The sequence below is a fragment of the Ammodytes marinus genome (assembly GCF_949987685.1).
Source record: "Ammodytes marinus genome assembly, chromosome: 15".
Taxonomy (NCBI): Eukaryota; Metazoa; Chordata; class Actinopteri; order Uranoscopiformes; family Ammodytidae; genus Ammodytes; species Ammodytes marinus.
This window is the reverse complement of record NC_137219.1, coordinates 13,488,882-13,516,403: the sequence shown is the minus strand read 5'-3', so window position 1 is coordinate 13,516,403 and position 27,522 is coordinate 13,488,882. Positions and strand designations below refer to the sequence as shown.

Here is a 27,522-nt window from a genome sequence, read left to right as displayed (position 1 = left end):
ACAATGACCAAGTCTGCACTGTGTCCTGCTTTTGTTCTGTATTACAGTTTAATGGTTGACTTTAAACACACGCTGTTAATAACACTGGATAGCGATGATTTAACCATTTTATTAGCCAGATCATGCAAACAAAGGTTCAGTATGCCGCTTGCCAGTCCAGTGTCGTGCTAATACTACAGCTAATACAGAAGTTTCCGCTACAACTCTTATCGCCACACGTGCTAATAAGCGACAAATAAAGATAGACTTGACACCGCCGGTTAAAATACACAAGTGTCAAGGGGGTGTGTGCATGCATGCAGCGTAGAGCTTTAAATTCTCCTCAGGTCACTGACTCGCCTCGCAACTGTGAGTCCAATGAGAAACTAAGACTGTAATTCCCCATCCTCAGAGGACTGTCACACCCTGATACCTGTCTGCTGCTTACACACACACACACACACACACACACACACACACACACACACACACACACACACACACACACACACACACTCTTTACTGTAAAATACACACATAAGTTGAACTTTAAAAAAAAAATTGTGTATACTTGACATGTATCTATTTGCGTGTCTGTCGCGTAGGTTTGACAAAGCGAGATGGTCAGCTGACTCCTACTCAGCAATACCTAGCTGTCAGGTATGTGAGTCAGGTATGTTTTTACTGCTTCAGGTGATGGGTTTAAACTAGTTCAAGTTCAGCCAGGGTCTTACATTAGAGTTTGAACTCAGTCTGTAAGAATTTATGCTCCTTATTATGATAAATCCTTCATTTCTTCTCTGCAAAGGAAATGACCACATTGCCCCCACTGTTGTTAGGCACTCTGTATCCAGGACACCACACAATTCACAACTCTCATGTGACCTTCATTGCAGGAATGCCTAACTCTCCAACTATCTTGGCTTCCAAACTGCACAGTTTATTTCCCTGACAGTTACTGTGGCAGACTGTCTGGGTACTGTATGCCAACAGGGAGTTCAGACTGTACGTGACAACTCTGCTAAACAAGACAGAGATAACGGTGGGATCAGATAGCAGGACTGACAGCGTGACATAATTGTTGCAAAGGATCATTTTCAGTTACACAGGGACTAAAGCTGGAAATACTTGTTCCTATAAAGACCCAATTGTGAGACAGCCCAAACCTAAGTTTCTTTGCTGCACTACTTAAAAAAAACGTCCTTTAATTTCCTAACATGTCTGCTCTTGTCTCTTCCCTGTGTCCACCTTTAAGGCGGATGCCAAGCTTGCTGGAGTACTTGAGCTACAACTGTAACTTCATGGGCATCCTGGCAGGGCCCACCTGCTCCTACAACGACTACATGGCCTTTATCGATGGCACGGGCTACCAGCCGCGCCACCATGAGAACGCCAATGGCAAGGAGAATGGGAAGTACAAGCAGAGCGAGCCTTCCCCCAAGGTATGACACAGTTTTTACCAATTAAAGGTGGAGTCAGCGCGTCTGTAGAATTTTTTGTTGCCAAATTAACTTTTTGTCAAAATTGGTGAATATAGAGGGTGGTGGCATAGTAGGTAGGGCGGGTATCATATAGGCTCAGTCCTTATAGCAGTTGTCGCGGGCATGAGTCCAACCTGTGGACCTTTACTGCATGTGATCCCCCCTGTCTCCCCATTTTCACCCGGTCACTATCTACTTCAAACTGTCAAATAAAGGTTAAAACACTCAAAAAATATCTTACAAAAATCTGAAATTGTGAATATCTCACGTTGATCCACTACCTGTTCGTACTGTGTATGTGCTAAAAAAATTATCTGGTTTGACTTTGACTACAAGTGTTCTCCAGAATAGCTTACTCCACCTTTTAAGTAGAAGTGCAAACATAATGTGAAGAGCTGGAAATACTCCTACATTGTCATTTTGTTATGTGCTGTTGTTATGTGCAGTTTTGAACCCTCAAAGAGAATACTTGATCGAGCGGTGATGATATTGATATTATAGGATGGGACTTAAAACCGTGCAATTATCTTTTAAATGTATGTTTGGGTGATGTTTGTGAAAGGGCCCATACAGTTAGTTGAGCTGATTTTGAGGGGTGCAGGTTAGTTATCACACATTTGGTTCTATCCTAGAGGTACTAGAGTACTTGAGAAATTGTTGTTGTTTTTAGATAAACAATGTGGCGTAATGGGTAATCTTATGGGTAACTAACTGGACTGCTTCTTTGTACCCCACTGTCTTCTCTCACCTCAAACCTAGAATGACGTAATCTCCAAATTGTTCACGTGTGCCGTATCGCTGGGCATCTACCTGTCGCTGTGCAATCTGGTCCCCGTGGAAACCTCCATAGACGACCACTTTGTCAGCTCCACGCCCTTCTACCTTCAGGTCATCTACCTTTACCTGGCCATGCTGGCTCTGAGACCAAAGTACTACTTTGTCTGGACACTTGGTGAGTGGCTTTTTTTTCTTTCTGAATATTTGCACATTTGATTTATTGATTTTATATCAAATGTAAATTAGTATTTAAAAGATATAAAAAGAGGCTGGCATTGTGACATCGAGCCGTACTTGGATGGAAGGCCCTTTGTTGTGACTCCGTCTTATTCTGTCAATAATGAACTTAGACTGAAGACTCTGATCCATCCACCAGAAGAGTCTAATTACTTGACTTTTGATACAAAAGTGAGTGAATTTGGAGTAATACAATTGATGGGAATTTTATAAAGAAGTGCTCTCTTGCCTTGCTTTTGTCTAATGCCACTTCTCATTTGAGTGCCATGAAATCACCAAGCTTTTTATGCATTCAAGTGCAGTGGTCAAAGTGGTCTTTTGAAAATGTTGAGGTGGAGCCTTAAAAAAAATTCAATAGCATTTCCTGACCGAATAGTGCCATCTAGTGAGATGAAAACAGAAGCTCTTCGTTCTTTACCAATGACAAACGCATGTGGCGTTGTATCTCCATCTGTTCCTGTCATTGCTTCACAAACGAACAAACAGACCTCCTGTCGGTTCTAGTGCTCAGAAACATCTGTACCTTTCTCCTGCAGCTGATGCCATCAACAACGCTGCAGGATTTGGCTTCAACGGATACAACAAAGATGGTTCCCCACGATGGGACCTGGTATCAAATCTCAGAATCCTGGACATTGAGGTAAGGCTCTCTTTCTATGAGACCTGTTTTTATGTTATCCGTATTTTGGGCCGTTTCCAACTAAAGCCTAATTTATTTTATTTATTTTTCCAATTTCAGTTTGCCACCAGTTTCAAGTCGTTCCTAGACAACTGGAATATTCAGACAGCTCTTTGGCTCAAAAGGTAAAAAACATTCAGCTTGTAATAATGTACTTTGTACAGTTTTTGTGAGAGAAATATCTGAATGAGGGGTTGTTGTATGATGCATATTTACGAATTTCCATATTTTTTTTAGATAAAACCACAATTTTTATGGTTTGATTGAAAAACAAGACGTCAAGATTTTGCAAACATATACAAGCTTCCTCATAAAATGCACACAAATGATACATTATTCAGCTTTTATTAAAGAATCAAACATTCTTTTCATAATGTGATTACATTTCTATCCATATGAAAATATATATTCAAATGTGGTCTGGAATGAATGCATTAGCTTATCATTTGCTTCTACTTGTTCTGAGCAAACACCTTTGCGGTTGTCTTGTCTGCTCTCTCCCCAGGGTGTGCTATGAGCGCTGTGCCATCAACCCCACCGCTGCCACCTTCCTGCTGTCGGCCATGTGGCACGGGGTGTATCCCGGCTACTACTTGACCTTCCTCACTGGCATTGCCATGACCATGGCTGCACGTGCAGTGAGTACACAAACTCCAATTCCAGACTATAATACAGAAAGTAAATCCTACAGTTGTTACAGACATTCTGTTCGATTATTAGATTAATTTTATGATTTTATTTTAAGAGTTATTTTAGATTTGCCATTGCTACTTAGCAGACCCACAAAGAAGCAACAGAATCCCTTTATGGAGAGTTAATGGATAATGATGAATACCGCTTAAAACTCGTGCTAAAGTGTGAGTCCATTACCGGTAACTAAACCTCTTCACTCTAGTCTTCTGAAAGAAGGAGACAAGATTATGTTTGTGTTTAGATATAAATGGTACAGGGGGAAACTCTCACTGTAAGCCTGGATTGGGAAAGGGTTGATAAACTGAACAGTTTATCAGCCAGTTTATCAGCCAGCACAGTTCATTTGTCGTGCAGGTGAGTTCCAGCGGATTTTTCTTCTTTTATCTATAGGAGGACAAAGAGACCACTGACCCAGTTACGCCATAAAACTACTGGCCGCTGCCACACGGACATGTTCTGAGATAGATTTTCTCCATAGAGTTATGAAATGGAAAAAGACACAGAGGGGAAAAAAGAGAGTGATATAGGAGATGAGCAGAACTAAGCAGTAAAGATTTCAGGAAATAGGTCAATTGGTTCAGTTCAAGTCGAGGTTTACCGTACAGTAGAATGGGTGGAATGCAATTTAAAGTTTACTGATTCATGTTGAGAAGTTCAACTCACTGGATGTTTTTGTTTTGTGCTCTTTCAGGTTAGGCACAACATCAGACCGTACTTCTTAGGCTCTGATTCGTACAAGTGCATCTATGATGTCATCACGTGGGCATGGACCCAGATTGCTATTAGCTACACAGTGGCGCCTTTTGTCCTACTTGCTGTGGGTCGCTCGCTCAAATTCTACAGGTACGTATGTTTGACTGAATCGTGTGTAAATGATGAAAAACCCTATTGCTTTGCACTGTATTGAGTCCATTTAAACAAAAAATATCTTTGAATGTACAGTATATACACAATTGCTACTGCTTCTCTGTTTTGTAAATGAATTGTTATATTAAGCATGTTAATGAAGTTACTGGCCACCCTGTAGAAATTAACACTTCTTTTTTTCATTAGCCCGGTTACATTTTTCTCAGGCTGTAACGGTTAACGAGACAGCAAAATTTGCAAATTGTAGGGGAGGATTGACGAGGATGAGCCTAGATAGGCCACTACCGGGAGATACAGGTTCAACAATGGTCAGGGTCATTCAGATGAGGACCACTGCTAAATCAGACATATAAAACTGAGCCATTTAAGGAGCAGGGGTGTGGGAGAAGGGAGGAGGTGGGGCGTTTAGTGCAATACCATAATAACTGACTATTCTAATGAGGTAGATATCTTCCATATTTAAGTTACTATAGTTCTCTTGTCTCATTACTTTTCTAAGCCAATTTTGAAATTCAACTGTTTTCTTTTCATTCAATTTAAGTATTTCTATTTCTTATATGACACACCATAATAATTGATTTCATTTATAGGCGCCTTTCAAAGCACTCAAGATCACTTGAATTGACTCACATTAGCATGATTAAATTTGCAACACTAAAGACAAAGTAGATCTGAGGCTGATGGGAATGTCATTGCAGATATTCCGTAAACATTAGACGAACTCTGGTACAGTTTGCTTGTGGTGAGAACATGATCCAACTTTGAACTGACACAAATGCAGGAAGCATTATGCTATTTATTCTATTTTCTATTTAAACCACTAGCCATTTCTTCAGTGTCTAAAATATGCAGCAGATGAATCGGAATAATAGTGGCTGGCCATGCCAAGATAAACCCAGTTAGTTGCCCCTCTATTGTGAAATTGGAAAGTGTTGTGTTTATTTTTCTATTCATCTTTTACGCTTGGTTTTCCTGTATGGAAATTCTCACCAAGTAGAGTGCAGTTTCCTCGTGCATCACAAATGTTCCCTTCACTTGTAAACGCTGCTGCGTGATCACAAACCAAACCTAATGCAATATGCAACATACAATGTCTCTTGCAGGTCCTGGTACTACTGCCTACATCTCCTCTGTCTCCTGGTGGTGCTGGTTCTACCCGTCAGATCGAGATGCCGGCCGGCCAAAGAGCCTCAGGACTGCCTACAGGACAACCAGACAACCCATCACAACAGCACAGACAACAACTGCAACCAGAAAGACAAAGCCACATGAGGGCCTCGGGATAGAGACGGCACGGCCCCCCTCCTCAGCAGCAGAAACTACTAACTAGCAAAACTAGCTGAGAGCTGGAGTGTGGCAAGTCCATTTACTGGACAAAAAAAAATAAAGAACCAAAAAACAGGACGCTCTGAAAAATCCTAACAGACAGAAAAAACACAAGTCAAAATGTTCTGTCAAAAAACTTCCAGTAGCAAGGAATGACAGTAATCACACTTCTGACATGGATAAAGAGACCAGGATGTAACAATGGCCACCGTGTGTAAACTAATGAGTTGATAAGTGGGAATGAAGACTTCCAAGCTGCCTTAAACCCTCTATGTACTCGTGTGATGAAGCAAGAAGTTGGCACGCTGCAGAACCCAAATGCAGTTCCACTCATTGCAGTGTCATGGTTATACAGAATAGAAAGTGCAGTATGTGGAGGGTTTTTGTCATTATCTGGATACCAAGCCTCTGTTAAGGTGGAAAACGGGGGAAAAACGTGTTCATGTAAAAGAACCATAACCTTTATCATCAGCTGCCAATTTCAAAAACAGGCCTTAGAATCCTCAAAAACATTGTTTGATTTCTATGTCTTTTAAAAAAAAAACTTTATTGAAGAATTCACATTGTACCTGTTTTTCTATGTAGATGTTTGTGACGACACTATATGAAATCCATTCTCAATGCTTTCTTAATTTTTTTTCCATTTCTGCGATAAAAAATTGCCCAGTCTAAAAGAGGCGCTCAAGCGTTGCTAAACGGAGTTCAGTTTATCATTTTTTTCATATCGGCTGCACCCCACCACCCTCCAAATGTCTGTTTCAAAGGGAGTTTGATTGTGAAATTTCTTATGGATTTCTGATTTGCCGTTCAGTTTTTTCTCATGTGTTTTCACTTTTTTTCTTTCTTTTTTTTTTACACGTGTGTTAATTATTTTTTTCACAACAGGTTTCCTCTCTGTACAAATGCCTCAACTATACAATACAAATACCCAAACTATTTTAATAAATGCAAGTTAATAATAAAATTGCATAATTGGGGCAACACAGTGGATCTTTCACATGACTGTTTGAACACAGTTTGATTAATTGTCCTGAATCCCACAAATGTAACAGTATTCTAAACAGATTACCAAGTTCGCCGAAGATTCATTACATTTTTAAGAAAACGTTTTTTTAGCCATAGTTATTATAAAACAATTTAATGTTTCCAATTTAAAGCAGAGTGCATATAGAACATATTGTGTCCAGGCTAAAAAAGAAATCATGTTAACTGCGCAATTTGCATTTGTCCGCAAGGAAATTTACATTTATTTATGTGTGTGTGTGACATCCTAATGGTGTGCAAACTTCAAAGCTGTTGTGGTACATGGTCTTATTTCATACTGTGTGCTTTTGTTAGAGTAGGGGATGTTTCAGGGTGCATTTACTGTAGGGTGTAAGAGACACTGGTTTCCTCACGTTGTTTTGGTCCACGGCTCACCTTTTTAAGCCTTTCACATCATCAAGTTCACTCTTTTCAACACAGAGCAGTTCAAACAGCCACCCTATTTTGGTGTCGTTAGAGGTTTTTATGAATAAAATGTGGAAATGTGGCCGCAACCTTAAAGGCACCTCACTGTTGTTGAAACAGTCAAAAGACACATTTTTACGTATCTGTTAGAGCAGGAAATATTCCTCTTCATCGTCTAAGATATCATAAACACTTTGAAGTATTCTCTCTGCTAAAGGTTTGTCCGTAATTTGAGTTGATTTGGTGCATTTCTGTTTAAAAATAACGAAGCAGCAGAGGTGAGCTTTGAAGTACGGACCTCCTTTCATTTCTTTTTAAGATTTTTTCTAACATTTGCATATTCTTGCCATAACCGTGTGTGTACCAGTATTCATGTGATCTGTACATGTCAATGTGGTCTCATGTGAACTATATTTTGTAGCCTGGGCCCTGTGTTAGGCGATTGTGGCCCACTTTAAAGGAAAGGGATGTCATTCTAACATAGCGATTATTTGCACTGCATGGCCACCCAAACCAGCAGATCAATGCAAACGGCTCCATATGTCCAAAGTGCCAAATCATGAATGGCGCATTTCTTTTGCGTGGATGTGAGCATGCGTGGCTGTGTGTATGTATGTTAGTGTGTTTGCGTGTGTGTGTGCATGTGACCATGTAGTATGTGTGTGTGCGCCTGTGTAACATAACGGTTATTTTTGTGTCAGAAGGAAGTTTATTGAAAGATTTGTATAACAGTACATTAAAAATCTGATTTATGTGGCAAATTAAAGAGAAATTATTTTTAAACACTAAAAACAGATGTGGAAATACCTTTTTTCAATGGAGATACATTTTGGTAAACAATGAGTTTTGTTTGTTCCTGAATAATATTAGCAATAATTTTACTAATAATTTTACATTTGATCCAGGGCGTACTCAATCAGCAAAAGGGAAATCCTTCAATAATACCATGTCCATGCACTGTTGTGGTGCACTGTTTCACAGCATACTCGGATGTTTTCTTTTGGTGGGAGAAGTACAGCTGAAACATAGTTCATTAAAGAAGTTCCATTTAATGTCATAGTCAGGCAGCATGCACAATACCAAAGCCTTAGAACTTGCTTGCCTAAATTTCATGGTCAGTGAATAAGTTAGTGGTGATTATATTTCTGCTAAACAAGCCCCGGCCCTTATACTGTATGATGCTGATGTTGAAGTTCAATGGGTTTTTAGTGGGTGAGGTCACATATAGTGCAAGTGCACCTTCTTCAGCATAACGTGATTGTGTACCGCACTATTAAACATTTTTGTGTAGTAGTCCTTTTTCCAAACAAGGCTATTTAACATAGGCGGTAAGGCACATGTGTAAATGAGGAAATGAATAATAGCTGACTGCGTTCCTTTAACTGTTTCAGGTTCAGGATGTAAACTTTAAAAGAACTGTAGATGTCTGCGATTACTCAAGCACATTCACTTATCAACTTTTTAAATCGTCATAATTCAAACCACTTTTTCCAATATACATTTATAGCCATGAATACTTATTTTTCTATAATTTTTTTATTAAACCATATCATTCACGTGTGTAGGCAGTTGTCTGGCTCACCCACAGAAAGAGATCATTTGGCCTACTGTTTAATTAAGAGATTTTTGGGATATGCCCTCCTGTGGTTAGCAATAGGGTAAGCCTAGTGCTAAAATACGTTGGCCTAATTATGAGTAAAAGTTCTGCACTTACAATTTTACCAAAGTAAAGGTAGCCTACAGTGTTATCAGCCCACACTTGAAGTAAAACAAAAAATTATTGATTATGAGATATTTATATTAGCTATAGGCTATAATTGAATTATTATTACTGATGATGCATGATGAATGCCCTACTTTTTATTTCAATATAACGCAAGGCCTATCTTATCTTATATTCTGTTGCTTAGTTTAATCTAGTGGAAAACAATGGTATGTTACAGTTAGAACCTTTTAAATGTTCAGTAGGCCTACTTGCATATTGTAGTCTACTTGACTATGGCGCTTTTCCACTACCTCTTGTCAGATTGGGTCCGTCTGGTTTTGATGCATAGACTGTAAAACAATAGGTCTGATGGTGTACAGTGGGGGAGGGGGCCGCAGCTGCTCCTCCACATGTTACGCCTCTGTAACCGGAGTAAAAAGAGGTGGAGCTTCACTGTAGCTGCCTCACTGAACAGGTTAACTCCGCACAAACAGAGACGCAAATAATCCACAGTATGACGTGAAAAAGCGGTATTTCACTTTATCCCCCTGACTGGAAACAAAACACAGGCAATAACAAAGCAGCACAGCCTAGGTAAGAGTACTTCAGGTTGTGTAGTGTACTTTTAAAGTTGATAAAAGTAAGTAAGGAGGACCTGTCGGTGAGCTAGCTAGCCACTTGAGCTAACGTTAGCCTGTTGCTAGCTGTTGGGAGTTTAGCAAATGTTTTCCTGTAGCTTCTTACGTGACAGCCATCAATAAACACAGGGGAAGTCAGACTGTTTGTAAAATCAATGTCCATCTTAAGGCATCAAAGCAAAATAGATTTATAACTATACTTATCTGAGGCCAAACGTGGTGTGTGTGTGTTATCCAGATGTTCACTTTTAAACCCCAATAGAATCACACACAAGTTTACAGAGCCTTAAATATTATTGGAAGGCATTTGAATTATTAAAATTAAGGCCTTAATTTGTAGTAAAATGTCTATATTCAAGTTTTCAAATGTATTAAAAATACTTAACACAAGGGGGACGGACAGAAACAATCTTCTTTTCTTGACAAGGCAATTTTAAAGACCCATATCATTGGTAGGGTCTGTTTATCTCCTTTATTTTGTATTCCTTATTTTTCTTATTATAGGCCTAATTTACAAATGCCACTCACGTAGATCTGCATGGCATTGTCCGATGTTGTCACGTGACGACATTTAACTGACACATTACACATTATTATAATTTCTGCCTTTTTAGTTGTGTAATTTGAACTGAATTTCACGAGATGAAATATTTACCTAGAAAATTAGAAAACTATTATTTTTTTATCAAAGTTTGAAGTAGATTTACTTTCTTTCACTTGACCAAAGAAGATGTTTCATGCAAAATGTAGCCTATGCCGTTTTTCTCTACAGTTTTGGTTAGGGTAAAATTGATCTTAATTTAATTCTAAATTGGCATTAAAAGAAGGAACCCTGCACCCAGTCATGTGCCTTACAGGTTGTTGTTGATATGTTATTTCACATTGCAGAGAGAAGCAGGAACATTCAGCATAGAGGCCCACAGTGTGTTTATCACTTCTATGTTGAAACTGTGTCTGGCTGTTTGCCAGACCTATATAGTTTCTCCAGCAGCTCCTGTGACCAGGGCTTTGTTCCAAGCACAAGGTTTTATTCACTTAAATGAATAACCTTTAAGAGTAAAACACACGACCACCACCTCAAACACTGATTTGTGAAAAGACCTTTGCTTTTAAAGTTTTGCAGAATCTGGCTCAATAAAGCCTTTTTATTTGGAGCAGACAAAGATATGTGGCAGGGAACACAATCCCCAGCAGTTTCCTACCCACATGACAAGCAGTAAGGAGCTGACCGGTTAAATTTAGAGATCCTATCTAGTCTAGTGTTGCTTCCCAAGTTCACGTTTGTTTGTGTGTGTGTGTGTGTGTGTTCAGATAACAGCACAGCTGAATATCCACGATGCTATCAGGTGGTCTGTGTTTTTGCCCAAACACGAAATTTCTGACAAATCTAATCTGAAAGTATGTCTGGGAATTTCTTTATCTTAATATAAATAACACTGATGTGTGTTGAAAACCAGACAAGGACTAATATTTACCATTGTAAAAATGTCTCTTAACACCTTTGTGTGCTCTCATCTGCTGGGTGGTCAGCAATTAATCCATATATCAAGAAAATAATGGTCAACAATTATGATAATTGATTTATAATTAAGCATAAGTAATTTTTATATGCAAAAATGCCAAAACCTCAGTGGTTGTAGCTTTCCCCAATTGTGAATATTTTTTAAATACTTTTTTTCTGTTTTCTTTCAGAACAAAATAGGCAAGTTTAACTTGATTTGGGGAAAATTGTGTTATACATTTTCACTATTTGTTTTTAAAATGTTATGGACAAAATGATGAATTAATTATTGAGACGTAAACATCAAAATAATCTATAAAGAACATTATTGTTGTTGCTGAATATTTGTGCTTTCAATATGAAATGTTATGATGTTTTTTTTTGTCAATATTTCCGAGCCCATCCTAAAATGTTATTGATATTAAGGGGTTTCATATGGTTGTAACAGTAGATATTTATTATATATATATATATTAAATAGATTTAGTTTATTATTTTCCCTTTTATTTCATAATGAATTTAGAAATGTAAGCACACTCAAGTGACCAGAGTTCAAATATGACAGCTCCCGTTAATATCAACCAAATGTTTTTCTTTATTGCATTACCCGTAGAGTTAAATCAGACAATTTAAATTGTCTCTCTCCTTTTTATCTTATCTTAGTTGGTGCCAAGCTAGTGCATCTATTGAATGAAAATCAGGTCGCGTGTGTCCATTGTGTTCGGGAGGAGATGGGCGTGGGCCAGCCAGCCAGCCCCCTCATCTAATATTCAGCCTTTAGAGAAGGGGGTATGCTGAGCGTGAGCCTGGCAGTGCTTGTTGATACTGTGTGTGAGTGAGCAAGGAATAAAGATTAGTGTTTAATAGCCAAATAAATATAAGCATCATCCTACACCAAGGTAAGGGCTTCTTTTATTCACCTATTTAGTGTTTTTCTATAGTCCACTTGTCACTCTTTAAGCAGCTTTAATACATTTCTTTGAATGCCTTTTACTGTTTAAATGTTTTATTTATTTGTGTTTTGTCTCTTCTGGTGCTTTGTGAAACGAATGTGGGTGAGCTTCCATCTGATTACTGCTCAAGATAATGGAAGCTAAATATATACTGATTGGTTCTTGGCGTGGCGATATCATCCACCCATTGTGCTGCTGAGAGCTGAGGAGGGTGTGTCCACACACACAGGCCCCTGTTGCGTTCACTGTAACAAAGGATTTTTTATCTTATTTGACAGCAATTGACAGGTGATCCCTGACGGAAGCAACAAAATAAGACCTTGTGAAAAAAATTGAGAGTACGTAGTTGTTCATTGAGAGTTAAGTTGTATAGAATCTGACTGAAATGATTGTTTTGAGCTTTTGTACTGACAGCCAGACATGTGACATTTAAGCGTTTATTGACTGAGCCTGAGCTGATTGTTTCACAGATTATGTTGAAATGTTGAGCAGCAGCGTGTTAGCCAGTCACCAAGGCAACTAGCATGCAAGCAATGACTTCTGCTGATTAATTCTGTGAGTATGTGGCAGGAAATAAGTCTGACCATGATGGAAGAGCCCAACTTGATGAATCATTAATGAGCTTTTCATCGATTGGCTGAATCCCTACACTACAGCCAAAACATCCATCTTTGTGGGGGCTTTTCTTTTGTCAGGTGAAATAATTATGCAAGAAATGTCTGGGAACCCTTGACATTTTTACAGTTTCTAATTTTTCTGAGGATATCTTCTTCTTTCTGAATAGTTAAGAATTGTCACTTGTTAGTACTGCGGGTGAACTAAGGATAAAAATGGTTAAAATATGACTCAGTCGATAGAGGAGCCTAATTATGGATATAATCTCCCTGAAGTGGGCTGCCTGTCTGCAACGATTTGTCCAATTAAATTGCCTTAACTTTGTCTTCTCTTGCCATTTTCCAATCAATGCAAAGCAGTTTCAGGGAAAAAAGAGCACATGTCTGTGGTGTGCACCCATTGTACTCTCAGGCACTTAAAAGAAAACAGCACTTTTCTCATTAAGTGTACACAGAAACTCTACACAGTCCAATTAAAGGCAGTGGAGGAGGGTAGAGCTGAGGTTGGTCTTGATATAACTGGAGCACACAGTCCAGTGCACCAATTGTCCAAGTCGTCATTACATCAAAGGATGAAAGTTTAAAGGCTATTGTTTGTGTTCAGCGGTATTTGTTGACTTAGTGGACTTTTGTGATTCCTGTGCCTTCGTTATACTGAGCCGACAGAGTTCAGTTCACATTTTCAGCATGAGCAGGCAGACTGAACCCGTTAACTCCTGTGTAATGAGTATGTTGTGTGTTGTTCTATTGGTAACCATACTTTGACATTATTGTTTGAAAAAGTAAATGTTTAACTGTGTCCTAAACCTAAAGGATGAGGAATCTACTTTATTTGTCGAAATCAGCACTTTTGCCCAAGAAAAATGTCCAAGAGCACAAGGTGTTTATGTGCTTGGTATGACAGTGAAGGCCAACACATGTGCGTGTACAGCCAAATGAAACGTTTTAACAATCTATTACGACTTTTAAAAGTAAATTCAGAAATGAGAAAATATAATAAGCAAGCGCACACGCATAAGCAAATCAAACTAGTCATAAGTTGTTACATTTATTTTTATTTGATTTCATTTATGTGATGCAAATGTACTTTTATGCATCAAAAGAACATACGTTTTCAATGAGACTTCGGCATAGTTAAAAAAAACACACACACACACTTGATTGCATATCATGTTTATTGCTGAGCAATAAGAGGCTGCCTGCCTCTGTTTTTTGTTTGGTACAAGCAAATCTGTGTGAGCTAGGCTTGGTTTCCTAACTTGTTTGCATGACTTCAAAGATTCAATTCAATTCAAACAACTTTATTAATCCCACCTGGGGCAATTAGTGACACACCATTCAAACTTTAGTCTTGTGTGAATTCTAATGTGTTTTCCCTCTGGCTCTGCAGTGGTGTACAGGGGGTTAGCGCTTCACCATGGATACCACCACCTCCATGAAGATGACCTCTCTGGCCATCCAGAGTCTGTTCAGCTATGTGGAGGAAGAGAACCTGGCTGCCATCAAAACACATCTGGACAAGTTCAAAGATGTGGACAGCAGGAGTGATGTAAGTCAATGAGTGTGATGTGATGAGAGGTTCTTTGAGATCATCCTACAAGTGTTTTGTGGGAAAAGGGATAGTAGCAGCTAGTACTTCATAATGTGTTTGGCTCACAGAAGGTTAACATTTTCCTTTTCCTGTATGAGATAAAGTGCCTATGAAAAGTATTCAGCGCCTTGGAAGCTTTCATTGTTTTCACTCATTTAGAACTGATTTCACTTTGGCATTTGTCTTTTCTTTTTATCAGTGTCAATATACAGCCAGATTAAACCCTCTTTTGTAGTAATGATATAAAAGAATAAAACATAAAAACATAATATTGATATGAAAACCAAATGCATCGGTGAGCCATACTGTTACACTGGATGACCCGGGCATTCATTTCCATAATCTTCCATAAGTAACGCACTGTTTGTTTTGGTTCTTAAATGAAATTTGTTGACAGTAAGAGAAATATAGCACAATCTTTAACCCGCTTTTTATGTGTATGTCATATTGTATTCAGGGATTGAATACCATGTTGTTTTACAGTATTACGCCTTGAGTTAAATCATCAAATACTATAGATACCTCCCATTTTCTTTTTTGGCAAGTTACAGAGCAAAGTGTAATGAATTGTGAGTTCAAATCTGTATCACAGTTTTCTGTTCTTTCACTATTTCCTTGTTCCAGAACGGACAGACTCCCCTAATGGTGGCGGCAGAGCAGGGTAATCTGGAGATATTACAAGAGCTCATTAGGAGAGGAGCCAACGTTAACTTTGATGATATTGTAAGCATGGAAACACACACACACACACACACACACACACACACACACACACACACACACACACACACACACACACACACACACAAACACAAACACAAACACAGGTGAAAAACAATGTGGTACATTTTTAACCACATCATCCCCTTAGCTGAACTGGTGGCTTGTGATGTTCCATCTTGCTGAACTCACCACACTCAGGCTTAGTCCACAGCTATTACGAGCCATAATGACAACTTATTACACACTTTTACCTTTACTCTTCTCCTGACTAAATGACAGGATCCACTTGTTGGCCAACACCCTTTGCCTTCAGAAGCACATGCACACACTCACACATATCCCGCACGCATGCTCACACACACTACACTTCTAATGAACCTCTCATGTATGTAACCCGCTATTACACATGGCACACTCAAACCTGTGCTCACTCCCTCACTCCCACAATAACGCTGAAGAAGAGAGGACAAGCATTAAGCACTTTAGTCGCTCTCGACTTGCACACCTTACTCTCTGACACTCCTGTATGTCCATGCGGCACCGTGGTCCCATGAGCACCTGGTATGACCAGCTGGTAGGTACAATGCTTTGACTATTCCCGGTGGCAGTTTGTGCGACTTGATTTTGGAGGCTGATTGGAGTTTCCAGGGTAACCGGTTGTGTGTGTGTGTGTATGTGTATGTTTATGTGTATGTGTGTGTGTATGTGTATGTGTGTGTGTGTAGGACTGCTGGACGGCGTTGATTTCGGCAGCTAAAGAGGGCCACATTGAGGTGGTGGGTGAACTGCTGGAGAACAACGCTAACCTGGAACATCGAGACATGGTGAGAATGACTGCAAAGTCTTTCATTTCAAAATCCGTCGTTAACCCTGATTTTCAATTTTCAATTTAAATTTTAACATGCCATTTTCCAAAAATGTATACTTTATGGTTATAAAGTAATGTAATCAATCAAACGTGTTATCATGCTATCCGGAGAGGCCATACTTTGTTATCAATATTAATTCAAGAAAACCATATGAAAAATAAGTATGATGAATTAGGTTATACAATTTGGGTTTGGGGCCATCCTAGTGGACGAGGCAATTGTCATGTCATGTTAATGTCCACGGTTTGATTCTAGAGACCTTTGTTGCTTTTAATCGCCCTCCTTGCTTTCTCTATATCTAAACCAGTGGTTCTCAATTATTTTCTGTCATGCCCCCCCTAGGGGACAGAATTTTTTTCGCGCCCCCCCTAAATTGAAATACTATTGAGAACCTGCTAATATTTATTTATCTCTCCGTACAAAACCACTGTATCAGTTTCTGGCACGAGCATTCTGCATACAATCACCTTATTATCAAATTAGATAACAAAAATTAGCTGAGATAACTTCTGCAGCAAAAAAAAATCAAAGTTCAGTTTATTAGCTCAATTTGTAACATTTAAACAAGACTGCTCAGTCTGTGTGAATCTCAGGACAGAGAAATAAGAGCAAATGATTCATTGGGGTTTGCATTTCATTCAAAACATTTTTAAACTGTAAACATAGTTAAGGTGGTGGTTTTTTATTATTATAGGCCAACAGGCCTTCTGTGATGCGATAACCAATAATTCATTAATGTTATTGTTAGTCTACTTGCTTGGTTTCTTTTTAAATAGCCTACAGAGACACTTGGAGACACAATGGACATTTTTTTTTTTTACTGCAAATTGCGGCCTTTCGCGCGGATATGACCATACACAAGCACACATCGCGCTTGCTAGCACAAAAAAAAAATATTTTTTTTTTCTTTTTTTTTGGTCAGTTGGAAATCAAGGCAGCCCGCGCCCCCCCCCCCCCCCCTGACAACTCACGGCGCCCCCCCAGGGGGGCGCGCCCCACCATTTGAGAAGCACTGATCTAAACTATCTACCATCCCAAAAAATGTACCTTGCCTTTATAAATCAGTTTTATTTGTATAGCCCAAAATCACAAATACATTTGTCTCAGTGGGCTTTACATTTCATACAATATGATACAATATGACACCCTGCCCTTACACCCTTAGCTCGGCTGAGAAAAAACTCCCAGTAAAAACCCTTTACCGGGATTAAAAAAATAAATTGAAGAAATCTCAGGGAGAGTCGACAAAGTAAGGGATCCCTCTCCCAGGACGGACATACTGCAATAGATGTCATAAGTAGAGAAAATCACAAAGGAATTTGATCATTGACCAGGTGATTACATGGTAATACATGGTAATACATGGTAAAAGTAAAGTGCGAATAGTGTGGATGCAGGAAGACTTCAGATGCTGCCAGAGGATCCACACCGTCTCGTCACCACCAGGGAGAACTAAGGTTTCCAGCGCCGGGATTACATCCCACGTCTCCAGGTGGCGTCCTTAACCACTGCAACATCTTCAGCGTTGATGGTCCATTCTCAGATGTTACCGGAGGGGGGACCAGATCCACACCGTCTCGTCACGACCAGGGAAACTGGAAGAGGACAGACAGGCAACCAATGAGCAAAGCAAATATGAATTTAAAGATTGAACAAGCAAGCGAGAAGAAAGAGTACTATCCTGATGGACGGTGAATCAGTGCTGATGTGAGGCAATAGCAGGCGGGGAGCATCCGTTCCTAGGACAGCTGATTCCGCACAGAACTCGGAGTCAGTCGAGTAGCATGGAGAGTGCTTGGCAGACAGAGGGAGAGAACCCCGGGGCATCGCTCAGCCAGTCATGGAAGATAGACAGAGGAGAACAAATGTCTGAGAAATGGTATCAGTTATGCAATTAGCGTCGGCAGGACAATTTTTCAGTGGGAGGACAACCGGTACTCAGGCCCAGACAAACCGAGACCGAGGCAGCTCCTCAGGATGTTAATAATAACGCTATAACAATGTTAAACAATATGAACACAATTAACATTAAATTACATTGATTTACACTCTACCGTTCCCCACCGACACACAATCGGGGCCAGCCCCCCAGACCCAGAGCCTGCACCCCGCCCCCAGAGAGCACGCCCCAGTGCGGCACTAGTCCCGAGGAGGACCGGGGCCATAGATAGAGAATAGACAGTATAGAATAGGGAAATAGCCAAATGCACCGCTGCCACGAGGAGCAACCACAGCCGAAACCCCCGGAGGGGCGTCCCGTACAGCCCACTCGGGCCCGCCGGACCGGCCATGCCCAGCCCATGAGGCAAGGCCAGAGGCGCCAAGCACAAAGGGCGCGACGCATCCGCCGCCGCCATCGGCACACCCAGAGCTAGGACCGGCCGGAGGAGTACCGACGCCGGGCAGCGAAACACAGATGCCAACAGCGACGCCACAGAGCGGACCGCCAGGCAGGGATAAATGATTAAAACTGTTTAAAAACAGTTAAAACGCAAATTGCATAGATTGCTTCTAACCACCCTAGGACAATCTATCCGCAGTTCTCCCGAGGCGGTCAAAAGCAACCTGCGTCTAAACGATTAAAAACATCGCAGTGCCCACCTACCAGTGCAACAATTACACAATCTGCACCCGATGCCCCATTTCCATCCACCCAACGGTCCAGTCAGGCAATAGCACGGTGCCACTGCAGACGCCTGAGCACGCACCCCGACACCACCACCCCCCCCCCCCCCAGCGCCTTCTCCATTAGGATGAATAAAATAAAATAAAAAGTAATGACATCTTGATTGTAGGAACATTATTTGTTTTTGTAAAATGTTATGACCCCAGAGCTGGTTGAACAAGATGATCCATTAGCCTTGAAATGGACATTAAATGAAATTAATGAAAGTGTAATGGCTCCGGTAGTAGTAATTCTATTTCCTGAGTTCTGCTTGTCTCTGCATGGGGCATTGATATGATTTAGGCCTGGAATCCGTCAGAGGCAGACAGTGTGGTCTGCAGACGTGCTGTAGCAGCCACTCTGTTTATTCATGAGCAGATACATGTATTCATTACCTTGTGCTGAGTATGTTTGGTATTAGTTGGGATCTAGATATTTCAATAGGCAGTGTGCATTTTCAGCAGCCAGAAATGCTAAACATTTTATTCTAATGAGAAGTAACCTTCAGTGGGTAGTGTAAATTACATATTAAAATTCTATATTGGTACGTAAGAGATTTTATTTTCTTCTTTATGATGAGACATTTAGAGTTGATTTTAAATCCTTTGCCCCTGTGACTTTATGCAAGTGACTCAGGCCATCAGCCCACTCATTGCCGTGCAGGGCTGTGTCTGCACAGGACAGATCACAGTCATCACAGTGGGATTATAATAAACCACACTGTGTGATACGGTGCACTCACTGGGAAAGTGTGTCACACCAGCTGGAAATAGCACATTTTTCCTACTGCAAAATCTGCTTAGATTTAGCCTATTCTGTAAGGCATGCATTTCATACTGTTGTCGACCTCACACCTTATTCTCATAAAAGATAATACCTGGATTTATATGTGCCAAATATTATGGAAACAGCACATGTTCTATATGAAGAGATGTTGTTTTAAGTCATGAACAAAAAGCATAATATATCCATTCAACCCAAGTGTGTTCTGTGTATGTATCCTTTTCAGGGAGGTTGGACTGCTGTCATGTGGGGAGCCTATAAAGGCCGTACAGATGTGGTCCAGCTGCTATTGGAGAAAGGAGCTAACCCCAACACCACTGGTCAGGTACTGAGACTGGGCACACTGTAATTCTTTCTTCCGTAATCCTCCATAATCCATTCCTGACATATTTTGCATGATTACAAACTTTGGTTGTAAATGTCAGTAAGCATAACTTGTGAACACCACCACCAGCAATCCATGAGGTGTCTTTTAAAGGGATAGTAGGAGCGCAGGCTTGACACTGGTCATTAGTTACTGTCTGCAGCATGACTTCACCGCTGTTCTCTTTCCCCAACAGTACAGCGTCTACCCCATTATCTGGGCAGCGGGTCGAGGCCATGCAGAGATTGTCCATCTCCTGCTGCAGTACGGTGCCAAGGTCAACTGCTCAGACAAGGTAACTACACACTGACAGATGTTCATCATTTACTTGATTTAAATAACATGGAAGAGAGTTTGAATTATTCTTCCTTCATTAAATATCCTTTCCTTTTACGGCACTTGTATTACAATTTATTTTTCTTTCTTTTTTTGCAGTATGGCACCACTCCTTTGATCTGGGCAGCCAGGAAGGGCCACTATGACAGTGTGATGCACCTGCTGGCCAACGGTGCTGATGTGGACCAAGAAGGAGCGGTACGTGGATTGTAAATACCTGTAAAATGGTGGTTTTCTATTTGTCAGTGGAGTAGAGATCAAACAGCATCATGCCTTTTTAACCTAGAAAATCTTTTCGGCCTTTTTATTGGGCATTCTTTTTTGCTGCCAATGTGACTAGTAATTTATTTGTATCAAATTTGAACTGCATCTTACAACTGTAGTACAAGTAATTGTAAATAAGACAATTTGGAAATTTTTAATTCATGTAGACTGTCTGTTGTAAATCTGAATGATCAAGAAATATAAGAATATAAGTGCAAAGCAATATTTATTAGATAGAGATATATTTGATTTGGAAGTCTACACAGGAAGCTTAGAAGCGGAGCAGGCCTAGTTTTGTTTTGAATGACACACTAAGCAGCCTTTTATCACCAGTGTAGTTTTCACAAAATCAAGATTTAATGCTCACAAGCACCGCAAGCGCATCAGTGAACTGCGTTATTAAATAATTGATTGCATCTATGACGCAGCGCATCTGTGCTCCTTCGAGTCATGTTGCATCTGTGTTGACACAAATAACGACGCGATGGTTGATATGTAGCATCAATAATCAGTAGTAGAGTAGTTAATGTTGCAGAGCGGGTTCCTTTAAATGTGATTAACAAATATGAGTTATTGGGCTTGGCGGCTTGCTCACCAATATTTCAATAATAAATATGTCATTGAGCCTGTGGTGTGTCTCCCAGTGCTGCTCAAATGATCTGATAACATTTGGGAAATACATTTGTAAAAATAAATTCAAATTTAAAAGCTGTTGTCTTTCTGGGTATTTTCAGAACTCCATGACTGCTCTGATTGTGGCAGTGAAAGGTGGCTTTACAAATGTTGTAAAGGAGCTGCTGAAGAGGAACCCCAATGTCAACATGACGGACAAGGACGGCAACACAGCCCTGGCCATCGCTGCCAAGGAGGGACTAATTGAGATTGTACAGGACCTGCTTGATGCTGGCACCTATGTCAATGTCCCAGACAGGGTGAGCCCCCTCCCCCCGCACCCCCACACACACAGACAGCAGCACTACAGCTCGCTGTTTCAAGATTTTCAAGAGCTGTCTATATTATTCCAGACAAAGGGATTGAAATACAATCCATGTCTCTCTCTCTGTTTGTTTTTCCCCCTATGCATCACTCTTTCTTGCCCTTTTTTCTTCCAGAGCGGGGAGACCATGTTGATCGGGGCAGTGAGAGGAGGTCATGTGGAGATAGTCCGGGCCCTGCTCAACAAATACGCTGATATTGACGTCAGGGGCCAGGTATTAGCTCCCTCTCCCGCTATCTCTGCTGCTGCCTATTTGATGATTAAAGGCGAGGCAGGGGGGGCCGTCTTGTGTTCTCTATTTGAGAACGGCCTGCTACTCAATACTGTTGTTTACGTTCCGTTGTTTCCTGACAAAGTGAACTTTAATCCACGGCTTAGAATTACACAAATATAAACAAGAATCATTGCCATTTAAACAAGACACACCTCAATGCCTTGTGAATGATACTACACATTCTTTATATACTGTGAACAATACAGGCTAATCATTTCTGGCTATTCAATGAAATGTTTGTATTTCTGTCAGTTAAGTTTTCTTTGAATATCCTTCCCACATCAGGATGGAAAGACTGCCCTCTACTGGGCAGTGGAGAAAGGCAATGCCACCATGGTGAGAGACATCCTGCAGTGTAACCCTGACACTGAGAGCTGCACTAAGGTACAAAACCAGCAGACCAAGAGCACAATGCAACATTAGCTTATCCTTTACAATTGATTGATAATTACTTTTGAAGTATTCTCTTTTTAGTTTAGAATATTAAAATAATATTTCCCTACATCAAATAAAGACAATCAAAATGTACTTTTTCTGTAAAGATACTGTTGAGCATTCACACTGACAACTATAAATATTGCCTTTAAGAGCCTGCCCTCTGCTTTCTCTTTTTCTTTACTGAAAAACTATTGTGTATTGGTATCACGAGTAATATTGTGCGTCTTTGTGTTTTAGGATGGAGAGACTCCACTTATCAAAGCCACAAAAATGAGGAATATAGAGGTAGTGGAACTTTTGCTGGATAAAGGAGCCAAGGTTTCTGCAGTGGAAAAGGTACTTTCTTTAAACACACTTACAACATAACACACACCTGTATAGAAAAAGTTATTCTATAGTGTTTTATTTGAGTGATCTTGGGGTTTTCTTTTTTACCCACTCACTTTGGAGCACCTTTTGAAATAGTTCCTTTTTAAGTCTGTCAATTACTGCAATTAGTAAATTCTGTGTTACCCTTCCCTCAGAAAGGAGACACGCCCCTCCACATCGCCATCCGAGGGCGAAGCCGAAAGTTGGCCGAGCTGTTGCTGAGGAACCCTAAAGATGGCCGCTTGCTGTACCGCCCCAACAAAGCCGGAGAGACGCCGTACAACATCGACTGTACCCACCAGAAAAGCATCCTCACGCAGATATTTGGAGCCAGTACGAACACATTACTCCATTTCAATCGGAAAGAAATTGTGTGACAAGAGTAGCTCACACCCCTTGATGTTCATTCAACCTTTTTCTCTCGTTACATTCTCCCCTCTTTTTCTCTCTCTCTGTCTCTCCCTCTATTTCTCTCTCTTTCAGAACACCTCTCCCCCTCCGAGTCAGATGGAGACATGTTGGGTTATGACCTGTATAGCAGTGCTCTAGCAGACATCCTCAGCGAGCCCACCATGCAGCCGCCTATCTGTGTTGGACTGTACGCCCAGTGGGGCAGTGGCAAGTCTTTTCTTCTTAAGAAACTGGAGGGTAAGTTAAGCCCCACAACCTGCAAAACTATTCTATTACAAAGAAAGAAAGTTCCTAATTGTTGACAGTGGCCTTTTCTCTGTTCCTCCAATTCCTCCATTACACTTAAAGTTACATACATATGCTCTCATAGTATCTTACATTTTAACTTCTACTCTTTACATATCTGGCATAAGATTCTTATTTGACTAATTTTGAATCTTCCTCTTGTCCGTCAGATGAGATGAAGACCTTCGCAGGCCAGCAGATAGAGCCATTGTTCCAGTTCTCTTGGCTGGTTGTCTTCTTGACCCTGCTACTCTGCGGCTCAGTGGCTGTGGTTCTGGGCTTTACCGTTGACCCAAAGTTGGCAATCGCCGTCTCCCTCAGCCTCCTCGCCCTGCTCTACATCTTTTTCGGTGAGGACACAAACGAGATAGAAAAATGCAGGACTGGACAGTCACCTCGGAGAGAAGCAGCCTCATTGGAAGGGGTTGAATTTACATGATAGAATATTTTTGTACTTTTGTGTATATTTGGTTATTTATTGAAAGCTGCTAGATCCAACTTAAAATAAGTTCTAGAAAATAGATTATTTTTTTATTCATTTCAACAAAGTGAACCTTTTCTGTATGATGCTATTCAAACCGTTTTGCACACTAGAGTGTGCCATTGTACCACTTTTGATGGACTTCTTAACTCAATTGTAAATTGAGTAGAATTGTAAGTTGATTGTGATTTTTTTTTTTTGCAGAAGAGAACTTGCATATCTTTACAAATAGAACTTAAACATTGTAATCATTAACTAATTTGAATCACCTCCCTACAAAAGCTAAAGCATTTCCCTCACCTCTTTTTTGTCTCCAGTGTTGGTGTACTTTGGCAGTCGTCGTGAAAGGGAGAGCTGGCACTGGGCGTGGGTCATCAGCACGCGTTTGGCTCGCCAGGTGGGCTACCTGGAGCTGCTGCTCAAACTGATGTTTGTCAACCCGCCTGAACTCCCAGAGCAGACCACCCGCGCACTGCCTGTCAGGTGACAAGTCACAAACACACACACAGTCGCTCAGTCACCGTTGATTCCTGTCAGTTTGTATTAGTTGAGGTTTGTTCGTTTCTGTAATCACAGTCTTAAAGGTGCACTATGCAGTTTCAAGGGAGGATGATTTGTTTATGTTTGCGGAGCCTGCAGTTAGTTTACAAAACATATTTACTCTACATGTAATTCTTAGTTTGCAATAATTATATAATCATCATTTAAAACAAAATTATTACACGGCACCTTGAACCATATGTAAGATTAGAATACATATGTTTGTAAACAAAATGCCCTGCTGCTGTAAACAACAACAGTGAGACAGTAACTTTTCAGGAAGCTTTTTAATCTCAAACAGTGTTCCAGGGATCCAATTTTCCTTTCAGGAATGTTGGGTTCAGTTATGAGAATACACCTTAGAAGATGTTCACTTCTCTCACACTAAGTTACATTGTGCACCATTAACAACTCAACCTTTGCACCTTTAACAACTTTGTTAACGTGAATAGTTTATTCCCTGTCCTATCTAATTTGTTTTTTCATCTGTAACCAAAGAAGTCCTATCTCCTTCTCGCATGTCACACAGGTTCTTGTTCACGGATTATAATCGTCTGTCCAGTGTCGGAGGGGAGACCTCCATAGCTGAGATGATTGCCACGCTCTCAGATGCCTGTGAGAGGGAGTTTGGCTTCATGGCCACCAGGCTCTTTAGGGTTTTCAAGAACGATGAGATCCAAGGTGAACTCACTCTCTTTGGCTTTAGATGTACATGTCATGTATTGAAATTCCAGCCAGCACACACAAAGTCACATCAATCTTTTTATTCAGGATCTTAGGAAATATATATGAGCTCTGTAGTTTTTGCTGACTAAAGATTTTAAAATGTGAAATACGTATATCCCTGTTCGATAAGGTTAAAATAGTTTCCCCAATCAGGTTTCTTATTATCAATATTTATTCAATAAACTGCAAAATAAGTTTGATGCCGTGTGAAATTACTTTAAAGAGCAACATTCAGTTTTTATAAGAAATTATAACCATTATTTTCTGTATTAATTACATACCTCAAATGATCTCAATATGTGGAGATTGAGGTCAATCCAGTCTGTATAATGAAGCTTTTCTTAGTGTTTTGTTCTCGAAGTGCATCTCTCTCACATTATTCTCTACCTTCCTCTCATACTCAGGTAAAAAGTGGAAGAAAACCTGCTGTGTTCCCTCCTTCGTGCTGTTTTCCGTGAGTCTGGGATGCCTGCTCACCGGTTTGGCCCTGTTGGCCATCTTTAAGGTGGGTTATAGCAATGAACTGGCCATCCTGCGTGTAAACAGCATATGATCTGGATGCCCCAGTAATCACTAAAATGCTTTTGTATTTCCCAGGTGGACCCTGACAACTTGACGGTTAATGCAGTGCTGATAGGTATGGCCAGTGTGGTGGGCCTTGCCTTACTGCTCAACTGTAGGACGTGGTGGCAGGTGGCCGACTCCGTCCTCAACTCCCAGAGGAAACGGCTGCACAGTGCTGCCAACGACTTGAATAAACTCAAGAGTGAAGGATTTATGAAGGTAGACTAATACACTTTAGTCATTGTACTCAATCATGGATGAATGGAAACCCTCGACATCTTGTTATCATGGTTTTCCTTTTGCTTATGAAGTTATGAAGCTGTAGTTACTAATCCAATCATGGCAAACAAAATTGATTTGAACCATTGGTTTTCTCACAATAGGTCTTGAAGCATGAAGTGGAGCTAATGTCAAAAATGGCCAAAACCATTGATGGCTTTACCCAGAACCAGACACGCATGGCTGTCATCATCGACGGACTGGACGCCTGCGAGCAGGACAAGGTTCTGCAGATGCTAGACACGGTGAGTGTTTGCACGTGCTTCTGTGCATGGGCAGCTCACTCTTTTTAACGAGATAATATGAGGGAATTACTTCCTCAAACATCTGTCACTCAAGACATTTTAAAGCCACTAGACAGAACATTGTAGAGCAGCTGGCGTGTGGCCTTAACTTTCAATGGGTCTATCACCTGTGCACACAGAGCCCACACTTCTCCAGTACAGCTGCATCAACTCGCCTCCAAGTTTATATTCTTCCTACCAGCTGCTCTAATAGAATTTCCTTTGGCAAAATATTATTTGGTGAAGCAATCCCAGAGAAGATGGCAACCTCCTGTGTGCTAATGTAATGTTCTCATTGCTGCAAGCACCTTCTCCTCACTCTGACACCAACTTCTGTTCAGAGGGATTCAAACACAGCTGTACCATATGTTTTCTGCATGACACACAAATCAGTACATTTTTCCCCTTTTCTCCTTCATGTGCATTTAATATGCATATACCATGTGATGGGGCCTTAGCTGATGGTGCAGAGGTTCAACATCCTGTGGGTGCTGGTCATGGGGGTTAACACACCATGTATGCTTGTAGAACAAATCGCTGTCCTGTGACACTTGGACAATGTCCCTAAGTCAGCAGAGTGGAAATCCCCAACACCATGTGCTGCAGATCTCACAGAGGTCATTAAATGTAATTACTACAGCTGACTGTTGCCTCGAGCTGTCATGTTCTGGATTAGATTGTAAACTAGCCATATTGACATTGAAGGCGTTCCACACAGGGATCTACAGTGCTGAAGGTTTTTCACATGACTGAACTAAATCAGCCCAAAACTCCCTCAGACCTCCTTCTGGAGAGCATCACTAAAAGTAGTGATGACAAACAGTAGTGCAACAGGCTGATCTCATAGTGTCCAAATAGGTTTTATGTAATAACAAAAAAGGTGGTGAAAGATGTCCTTTATGTATTTGTTTTCATTGGGAGAGGCCAAAAATCAACCAAGGTAGATGATATAGTCACTCTTATCAGTCTATCTCTATCTAAACTCATTTAAGATTTCCTTCTTATTCCAGGTGAGGGTACTCTTCTCCAAAGGCCCTTTTATCTCCGTCTTTGCCAGCGACCCCCATATTATCATCAAAGCTATCAACCAAAACCTCAACAGTGTGCTGAGAGACTCCAACATCAACGGACACGACTACATGAGAAACATCGTTCACCTGCCAGTTTTCCTCAACAGCAGAGGCCTCAGTACGGCCAAGAAGCTCTGCTTGGCAACCCCTACCAATGGAGACGCATTGCCTACTGAGGGTAAGGACTAATACAGATATACGACACATTGTGTTGTGTACACATACATGGACGATTGCACATAGTTTTAGGACATTACGGGCATAAAGTAGGTTGAGAAGATATAGTTGTACTTGAATAGACATCTGCTAT

At 40.5% G+C, this 27,522-nt stretch overlaps 2 protein-coding genes across 3 annotated transcripts in view; both read left to right on the top strand.

Annotated features, from left to right (window-relative positions):
• The window catches only part of mboat2a (membrane bound O-acyltransferase domain containing 2a), a 39,524-nt gene extending 31,250 nt beyond the window's left edge, over nt 1-8,274 (top strand). For both annotated transcript variants that reach the window (XM_080042897.1, XM_080042898.1), the window contains 8 exons: nt 585-639; nt 1,235-1,421; nt 2,220-2,412; nt 3,011-3,114; nt 3,214-3,278; nt 3,659-3,791; nt 4,538-4,689; nt 5,817-8,274. In XM_080042897.1, coding sequence (XP_079899023.1) covers nt 585-639; nt 1,235-1,421; nt 2,220-2,412; nt 3,011-3,114; nt 3,214-3,278; nt 3,659-3,791; nt 4,538-4,689; nt 5,817-5,985 — 1,058 coding nt within the window. In that variant the 3' untranslated portion in view covers nt 5,986-8,274. The remainder of the gene's footprint in view (nt 1-584; nt 640-1,234; nt 1,422-2,219; nt 2,413-3,010; nt 3,115-3,213; nt 3,279-3,658; nt 3,792-4,537; nt 4,690-5,816) is intronic.
• Nucleotides 8,275-9,654: 1,380 nt separating this feature from the next.
• kidins220a (kinase D-interacting substrate 220a) overlaps nt 9,655-27,522 on the top strand; it is a 45,731-nt gene continuing 27,863 nt past the window's right edge. The window contains exons 1-20 of the mRNA XM_080041953.1: nt 9,655-9,787; nt 14,290-14,448; nt 15,115-15,213; nt 15,939-16,037; nt 19,757-19,855; nt 20,091-20,189; nt 20,330-20,428; nt 21,229-21,426; nt 21,607-21,705; nt 22,051-22,149; nt 22,441-22,539; nt 22,728-22,905; nt 23,056-23,220; nt 23,439-23,618; nt 24,067-24,232; nt 24,819-24,970; nt 25,420-25,520; nt 25,613-25,798; nt 25,963-26,103; nt 27,153-27,390. Of these exons, the coding sequence (XP_079898079.1) occupies nt 14,317-14,448; nt 15,115-15,213; nt 15,939-16,037; nt 19,757-19,855; nt 20,091-20,189; nt 20,330-20,428; nt 21,229-21,426; nt 21,607-21,705; nt 22,051-22,149; nt 22,441-22,539; nt 22,728-22,905; nt 23,056-23,220; nt 23,439-23,618; nt 24,067-24,232; nt 24,819-24,970; nt 25,420-25,520; nt 25,613-25,798; nt 25,963-26,103; nt 27,153-27,390 (2,629 nt within the window). The 5' untranslated portion in view covers nt 9,655-9,787; nt 14,290-14,316. The remainder of the gene's footprint in view (nt 9,788-14,289; nt 14,449-15,114; nt 15,214-15,938; nt 16,038-19,756; nt 19,856-20,090; nt 20,190-20,329; nt 20,429-21,228; nt 21,427-21,606; nt 21,706-22,050; nt 22,150-22,440; nt 22,540-22,727; nt 22,906-23,055; nt 23,221-23,438; nt 23,619-24,066; nt 24,233-24,818; nt 24,971-25,419; nt 25,521-25,612; nt 25,799-25,962; nt 26,104-27,152; nt 27,391-27,522) is intronic.